At 38.7% G+C, this 8,537-nt stretch overlaps 1 protein-coding gene across 2 annotated transcripts in view; it reads left to right on the plus strand.

The window, feature by feature from the left end:
* Nucleotides 1–8,032, plus strand: part of FAM120A (family with sequence similarity 120A) — a 48,098-nt gene extending 40,066 nt beyond the window's left edge. For both annotated transcript variants that reach the window (XM_009889912.1, XM_009889913.1), the window contains exons 16-17: nucleotides 3,255–3,351; nucleotides 6,058–8,032. In XM_009889912.1, coding sequence (XP_009888214.1) covers nucleotides 3,255–3,351; nucleotides 6,058–6,369 — 409 coding nt within the window. In that variant the 3' untranslated portion in view covers nucleotides 6,370–8,032. The remainder of the gene's footprint in view (nucleotides 1–3,254; nucleotides 3,352–6,057) is intronic.
* The last annotated feature ends 505 nt before the right edge of the window (nucleotides 8,033–8,537 follow it).

Raw genomic sequence — 8,537 nt, forward strand, 5'->3', positions numbered from 1 at the left:
TTCTATGTAATTTAATGATTGGGGGGGGAAAAAAGTAAAGCGGGAAAGTTGGAGGCATTAGAAATTGCATATAACACCTTTTAGGACACGTTAGGTAAATTATGCCCATTTGAGTGTTTAAGAAAAGCATTTTAAAATGTTTTTACCAAGTTATTCAGATGTGTATAAGCATTTTTCTGTGCAAATAAAAGTCATACTCTGAATCTGATATATAGATATATGTATATACACACACTGGAATGTTTTGCATGAGGAAATGACTTGGGGGCTTCCTCTTACACAGAATCAATAAATACATTCTAGCCGATCAAAACTGTCACAGCATTCAATTACTTCCTTTGTCATGGTAGAACATTTATTAAGAAGTATGGTACAATTTTTAATAACTTCATTATGTAGCTCTTCTGTGAAGCAGAAAACACCTGAAGGACATTTCTAGGTTTAATAGTTCCCCGCTACAGTCATGATGGGAGATGTGCTTAAAAGAATATTAATTTCTTCAGCTCTTCTACTTCATTTAGCTACAGCTGACATTACAGCTGCACAATTTTCTGAAAAAGAAATACTTTGTTGCAAAACGATCTAATCCTTTACTTTAAGGTTATATTTTTTCCATGGGCTTAATTGTTCTGTGCCTTACAGAACTGTCTATCATCTCTAACGGGAGACAATTCCAAAGTAATGTGAGTTATATATCATGTCTGTTTTGAACAATATTAAATGAATGGAGTAAAGTAGGTATATTTATGCCATCTTGAGCCAGGACGCAGTCTGAAAGAGTAAGTCTGAACTGGACAAATTCCTCTCTATCCATTAATTAAGTCAAATGCGCACTATGAAGCATAGTGCTAGAGTCAGCAGGAGCTGTTGGAATGGCTTTTGGACTGAGTGAGGACAGGGCTGGATCTGAATCCCTGGGAGAATGGGAGCAGGGGGAGAAGTGAGAGCTGTTGGTGTGGGGACAGGGAGAGGCAAGAACAGCAGAAACAAAGATTAAGAAGCTCAGCAGCAGCAGAAGAGCGTTGGTGGAAGAGCAGAGCTGATGCTTTAAGGGGAGCAAATTTAGGTAGGAACATTGTATTTTCTAGAATGAGCTTCAGTTGCCAAAACATAAGCGCCTGGTGCTGTTTTAGAGGCTTCAGACAGCTGTCAGCTAACTGTGCAGGCCAGCGGGGTCCGTGGGACACCTATGCTCTTCCAAAGTAGCACCTGGAGACCAGAGGGACAAGCTAAGGTGTGGGATGAGGCACTAGGCTCCTTTGGCTATGTTAATCTCACGCCTCAGTTTCAGTGGGCAAAATAACATTTTTCACCATTTAAGTGAGGTTAGTGTGTGGTTATAAGTTCTTCTGTTTGTGGATCCTCATGAAAAATGGAATCTGGCTTCCTACAGAGCTTTTTACTTTTCTTTGGTTAAATGCTGAATGTGGAAAACCTCCACGTAGTTTATAGTGTCGTGCTCCAAGACTGCTGTCTGACCCAGGCACCCCGAGTCATGATCTGGAGACAACTTCAGGCTCAGATCTGGCTTACATTTATACATATCATTGACTTCCTTTGCAGAGCAGCAGTTACTCCGTTTTCTGAAGAAGCAAATAAATGAATTTGTGCAAAACTTTTTTAGTCAGGAACTAACACAGGTTCTAAATTACCTGGGAAGCGGTCAAATCCCACCAAAAGAGCGTTACTGCTCCTTTACGACAGAGAAATACTGTTCTCCAGTAGTGGCTTTTGAGTTAGGAGAGAAATATCTGACATTTTCTTTCTGTCAGAGGCACTGTCTTTGGGCAGTTTGTTCTGTCAGTTGATACTAAAAATAAAAGCTGGTAGGAAAACACACTAATGTTAGCGTTCTGTCTGAAGACAGGCATTTTAAAGATCGGGGTCCTTGTTGGCAGATGCCGTTTCGTGCTAAAGAACACTACTAGGAAGCTGCACGGTACATTGTCTGCAATTTATCACACACTTCTATTTCTTTTTTTAATCTGTTTCAACAGAGGGAATCATGTCAGGCTTGTTTACACCATTGTCTCATGTCTCTGTGCAACACTAAACTCTGATGTTCTTATTGTGTAAAATTATACCAGCTGCTTTTTCTTGGCGTTGATCCACCAATGTATTTAGTGTGATTTTTTTTCAGAGCAGGAAAAATCTTACTCAGCTCCCTGAAGGGCACACTTTCACCTTGTAAAAAGATTAGCAAATGGGATAGGTAAGCTCTGTTAACATCTTTGGAAAGAATGCAGTGAGTGTTAATTAAATATAAAACACGGCACTTTCCGCTTTTTATTCTTTGCTATTGTTTTTAAATCCCAGTATTTTAATTTCTGACTGCTCAGTGTGGGAATTAGCAATGTGTGTGAAAAGATTGGTGTGGTGCAAATCAGTGTTTCTCCACTGAGTCAGTTCAGCGTAACGTAGTCTTCACGCTGGGACCTCCCAGTACCGGGCAGCGCATTTGGAGGAAAAATAGAGCAATCGCGTATTTCTAGCAGAGAAACAAAAAGAATTTTTAGGTGAGAGGTAGCCCTTGACATAACAGGAAGGAGTTTCTGCAATAGATGGCATGAAAATAGTTTGAGCTGAGTGAAAGTTTTTGAGCTGCTCTAATCTTTATAGAATCCAATCAAAAAGCCACCACCTGGTGTGCCCTGGTTGGAAGCCTCCATTTGAAAGCATCCAAACTTGATAAATTGCTACATGTCAGATACGGCTGAAGCCTCCTTTCTCCTCTTGGATTCTTAGATAATTTTGTATTCTTCCATCAAAACTGAAGCAATTTTGTATTTTGCCTTCCTTTGTTTTGTCTCATTTCGTCTGTCTAGCATGTTTACATATGGGAAGTGGTATTAAATAAGAGAAAGGGTCTTATAAATGGTTGAAATTGCTAGCGTATTTTTTTTAAGGTGAATGTATTTTGAGCTCTGTTTTTAAAGTGCTGTAGGAATAATTAGACACTAAAAATATTGCTGCAAAGCTTGAAAGTACTCATTTATTGTTCTCGGTAAGTGAAATATAGAAACAGTCGTTTTATTGCTATGAAAACAAAAGGTTTGATAGGTTTCATACACTTGGAAGCAGTAGAACCCTGTAATTCTGAATTAGTTAGTCATATTGCTTCTTTAAAGAAATGTAAATGTTAGTCATTAGACAGTAAAGCTAGAAAAAAATCTTGCCGCAAAATAAAATTTAGTGTAGTTTTAAACAAAGCTGATAACGTATTTTTCTTTCTCCCTTTTCCTCCAAACTTACAGGCGTCCTAGAGGAGTTATTTCCACTCCAGTGATAAGAACTTTTGGAAGAGGCGGAAGGTACTACGGGAGAGGTTATAAAAGCCAGGGAGCAATTCAGGTAATAAAGCCATGTGCCTGACTTCAAAACACTCTAGTTTACAGGCTAGTATGGTGTGGACTTCCAGACCAGCTAATATAGACAAGCACAACTTTAAAAGATAAAAGTGTTTCTTACGATGATCTCGCCTACGCGTTGGAGCTGTAAGCTGCACGACCAGTGATGGATGACAGGCTAGTGTTGCATCTCTGTTACAAGCACACTTGGGTTAGAAAGACAGACGTGGAAAAATGTATTTTGATATGAAAGCTGTGCCTGCATGGCTCTAACCAGCCGTGGGAGTAGAAGAAAATTTAGGAAAATGGGAGAAAGACAAAGCTGAAACAAATTAGCCATTTCTGTTCCCCCCCCAGTTTCTTTTCTGGGACCACGGTCCAACCTCATGAAGCAAAATTAGTAGCAGTAGAAGGATCATTGCTGCTGCGTGGCTCCAAATCTAACAACTTACTCTGAACTTCTAGGAAGTAACAGCCCAGTCTTTGCCCCCATGAGCACACATTTTCATTGTCGGTGACAATATGTGAAGCATCTGCGGATCGTGGTTTTGGTCTTTCCCATGGATCCTTTAAATATAGTGCTGTTTCCTATTAACTGCCAGTTGCTTCAGAGTTATGTTTTCCTCCCTTTTCTATTGTTCTCGCTGTTATTCAGTTTTGAATGCTGGTGCAAGTCCCAGTGGTAATGAAAGAGGTGGAAAACTTTCACAATTCGTATATCGTATGGATCTGCAATTTGTCATGGAGACATTAGGATATAAGAGTAGGGGGGTGTTTGCAGGTTTCAGACAGTAAGAGAAGGGATGTTCTGCAGTTGATAATGAAGAAACTATTAATTTCATGTAAAATTTGCTGTGCTTTAGGTGTAAAAATTCAAATACTCTCTTCCTTGTTAAATTCCTCTGTACACAGATTCTCTATGACTACAAATGTACCTGTGTATTTAAAGCTTTACATTCTTCACTTTAAATAGAAGAGAAACCACTATGTTAATTAGATAGTATCTCATTTCCAAGTACCTTAACCTATGAAATAAAAGAAGCTCTGAGAAGGAGCTCCCAAATATTTGGGCTTACTACAGGTTTACATCTGCAAATGTAGTTCAGATAGTACCTGTAGGCAGAGGGTAGATAGTCTTGAGAGGTGGTCAGCAAATTTGGGTATCTGTATTTTTATTAATGGCACGTTGTTTGGATGGTAAATACTTGTGATCGCAAAGATTGCGGTCTAAAATTGTGCCTGGGATAGGGAGAAGAAAGATAAATGGTGGCATTTTCTATTGCCTGATTCTGAGCTCGTTGGATTTTTACTGTCATTGGTCACTATACTCTAGTATAGGTTCCTTTTACGGGGAAAGAAAAAAGGTGAATTAGAACACGTGTGGCAGGGAGAACTTACTGCATAGCAAGTAGCTTTTGATACCCAGTTCAGAGTAACAGTGTTCTCCCCTCTCTCACAAACCTGGGCGGGTAAGGGCAGAGCGTCTGTGTGGGGCCAGATGCAGACATGCCTATTTACACCGAGTGAGATCCTGCCCGCGGTGGCTTTGTTGACACTTGCTATGAGGCTGTACAAACAAAGGTTGGAGAATCTGACTGAAATAAGCAATTTGTATTGATCAAACATAAGACATGGCTATTTTTTCCCAAGGGGAGACCTTTTGCTCTTGGTCGGGAAAGAAAAAAAGCATGTATTTAAAAGTTAACACTTAGTGAAGCCTGTAAAGAAGTCCATTTACACACGTGGTAAATATTTATTGTCCTCGTATGCCAGTCATATGCCTGTGCCGTGTTACTGCAGAAGTTTTTGTGATGTTCTGGATGACGAGGTTTGTGATCCTGATGCTAGAGAACAACAGTTCTTACTTGCCTGCAAAACCTTTCAGCAATTCAGAAAAGTACTAACCATGCTGTTTCTAGTATGTGAAAATTAAGATTATTACAGTGTGCCACTGTTTGCTGCTGTTTGAGGTGTAGAAGATGTCCGTCTCTCGAGTCATTTCTTAGTACTTGACTTGGTTAACAGCGGGACAGATGAGAACGTTGCCTCTTAGCAACCCAACCTACTTACTTTGTTTTGTTGTTTAAGGCCTATTATGTTTCTGGAACGCTAAGATTCATTGTTGCAGATACTTCAAACCGAAATCTAACACTGCATAAATCTGTTTTTTACTGCTTTACTCAGCCTTGTAAGATTCTGCTCTATGCTTTTGGTATGAAGTCACTCTCCTAATCTCAGAAGCATACAGACTAGTACAGCTTATATTGCATGGTACTTTTGCACTTCTTCAAAAATTGTCTGAAAAATGTTTTGGTTTGTATTTGAATAACGTGTAATCCTATCATTAAATTATAACGTCTATGAACCAAGAAGCAGAGTTAAGCTGTATATTGATTCTCAGTTGTGGTGTTCCCAGGCGTTTCTGTAGCTCTTACATTGATATACATTGAAATAACCGAAGCATCGAAGTCAGAAAGGGCGTTTTACCCCAGGAGCAGCAGAAGGCGCTCAGAATTACTGCAGATTCTTTCTTATCTGTGCTGTGCTGTTTATTTTCTGTGCCACTTCTTATTTCAGCGGTACATAGCGCTCAGTATTCCGTTGCGATACTTGGGCACGATGCATGCTGCCTATTAATGGTGTCTTTGTAACAGATTGTAAATATATAGCGGTGGTTCGTCAGTAATTTTCTTCTTTTTTTAAAAAATAGGGCAAACCTCCTTATGCTGCTTCAGCAGAAGAAGTAGCCAAAGAACTTAAGTCAAAATCAGAGGAATCTAAATCCTCACTTGTGTCTTCAGATGGATCCCTGGCTGAAAATGGAGTTGTGAATGAGGAAAAACCAGCTTCCCAGATGAATGGGAATACAGGAGACATCAGGGCTTCCAATCAGTCTGAAAGTGCCTTGAGTAATGACTCTAAAATGTGCAATACAAATCCTCACTTAAATGCACTAAATGCAGACAGTGTTTGCCATAAAGATGATGCTCTTGAGGCCACTGTCTTAAAAAAAGAAGAGTAAACTTATTTTTTATAGAGGGTGAAGGATGTTGGGAAGGGTCAGGATTAGGAATATCTGGAAAGAAAGAGAGCCTACAGTTACGTACATTTTTTCCTTTCCGTAAGAGAAAAATGAGGACTTTGGAAATTCGGATCCCTCTTTGATGTCAGAGATTTAAACAACACATTTTTAGTTTTAACCAGTTGTAGTCAAAATGCTACAATAAAACAAAAAAAAAGAAAGAGAATGAAGAGCATTTGACTCCCGCACTTAAAATGAAGTATACATAAAGTTTAAACTGGTTATGACAAAAGCTTGTAGTTTTGTTTTTTGAAATATAAAGAAAACAAATTTTGGCAGTCTTTAAGTATATATAGCTTAAAATATAATTTTTAGTACTTGGCACCATATGTATGCCATTATATTTGATTTTGCATTACTGTGTCACAATAAAGCTTTCTTTAAGGCTTTGATTTCATGATTATGGGGGGAAAAAGGCACAACCACAGTTTTTTCTTTCTGAAATTTCATCACCGTTGATGTGGTTCTTTTGTGTTCAAACGTGCAAACTATCGAAACGAAAAATTATAGAGTAATACTGCAGTTCTGCTGATTTTTAAATAGACATCATACATACTTTACGAGCGAGTTACATGGAGATAAACTTGAAATCATAGAAGATGCAAATGACCTTTCAAAATAAACACAATGTGTTCTGAAACTTTTTGTGACTAATACCATGCATCCGTGATCAATGAACTATGTGGTTTTGAATCAGACGTAGACCATTAGTACTACTATTTGAGCTAAACTTCTGCATGGTTCATAATTTTTAAAGTGTGTAGTTAATATTATGCATGTTATTGTCCTCTTTCTTCCATTCTTACAAGTACTGTGCCCATTTGCAAAACAAAAAGCTAATAATCAGTAATAGTCCTATAAAAGATGTTAACTATGTTTAGTCATTGACTGATCTTGCTCTAACCTTAAAATTTTGTGATTATTGACCTCTGTTGCATTTATTCTAAAACTTTAAAAAAAAAAAATTATCTAGCCGTTTTGAATATCAACGTTACCCTGGTGTACTCATTGCTGTATGCATTCTTGTTCTCTGTTGCTGTTTTATGCCTTCATATTAGCAAATATGAAATTCTGTGAAAAACAAAAAAAAAAAAAGCTTTGATCTTCAAAAAAAAAAGTACCCCCCTTCTGTAGCAGGAAACAAATGGCTTGTTCTTGAGAACTTTCCCATCAAGAATTTAGTATAAGCAAATATACCTGTATCATTTTGATGTTTTTGTTAGTGTTTCCAAACTTAATGTACTTCAAAATCAGAATCATTTCTTTATATTCGTTTTCATATAATTCTCCTGATGCTCTTCATCACACATTAGTGATCAGAAATGAGGTGTAATTCCCCATTCCCTGCCCGCAAGAGCTAAGTAGGTATCTTAATGTAAGTTGAAGGGAGTTCTGCCCCAACTCATGGATTGTGCAAGAATGAACTACTGTTGGGTTTGATTGGTTGTAGATGGATTGTGGTGTGGTGTATTTGAAGGCTATTGAATGCAACTTACAGTGCTTAATAAAAATCTTTATTCTTTTAGTATAAAATACTGTATGCCTTTTTTGTCAACTATTTTTTTAATTAACACCTTGTAAATAAAACTTTTCCTATGCCCAAGTGAAGTCCTTGAGTTAGCAGACTACCTGCCGTCCTCCCAGAGGACGGAGAAGGAGAGTGCGACCTTCACCCGCCGTTGGGGAATACCGCACTTGATCGGCGCCGTGCTTTCTTCTTTCCATTTTAGGCAGCTACTTCAGCTGTCCACGGGTAAATGTGAGGTGGTTGATAAGATGCAAATACAACAGAAATCTCGGGGGCAGTCATTTAAAGAAGAAAAAGACCAACCCCGGGTGCTCAAAATATCGGGTGATGGACAGTACAAGGAGCGGAGAGATACAGGCAAATGATCCCGTTACATGGGAATTTTTTCTACATCGTGGATCATACTGACGTAACACGAGGAGTTATAAATTTATACCTTGTTTGATACCAGGAGAGCTTTTTGGTGTGGGCAGACCCTTGTTGGCTGCTGTCTCTGTCTGAGCATTCACCTGTTTGGTGCCTGACACGTGGTATTAGAACAGGCTTGTCCCGAGGGGTTTTGCTCTCCTGGTGTGTCCGT

The sequence above is a fragment of the Charadrius vociferus genome, unplaced genomic scaffold, assembly GCF_000708025.1.
Source record: "Charadrius vociferus isolate BGI_N301 unplaced genomic scaffold, ASM70802v2 scaffold67, whole genome shotgun sequence".
Taxonomy (NCBI): Eukaryota; Metazoa; Chordata; class Aves; order Charadriiformes; family Charadriidae; genus Charadrius; species Charadrius vociferus.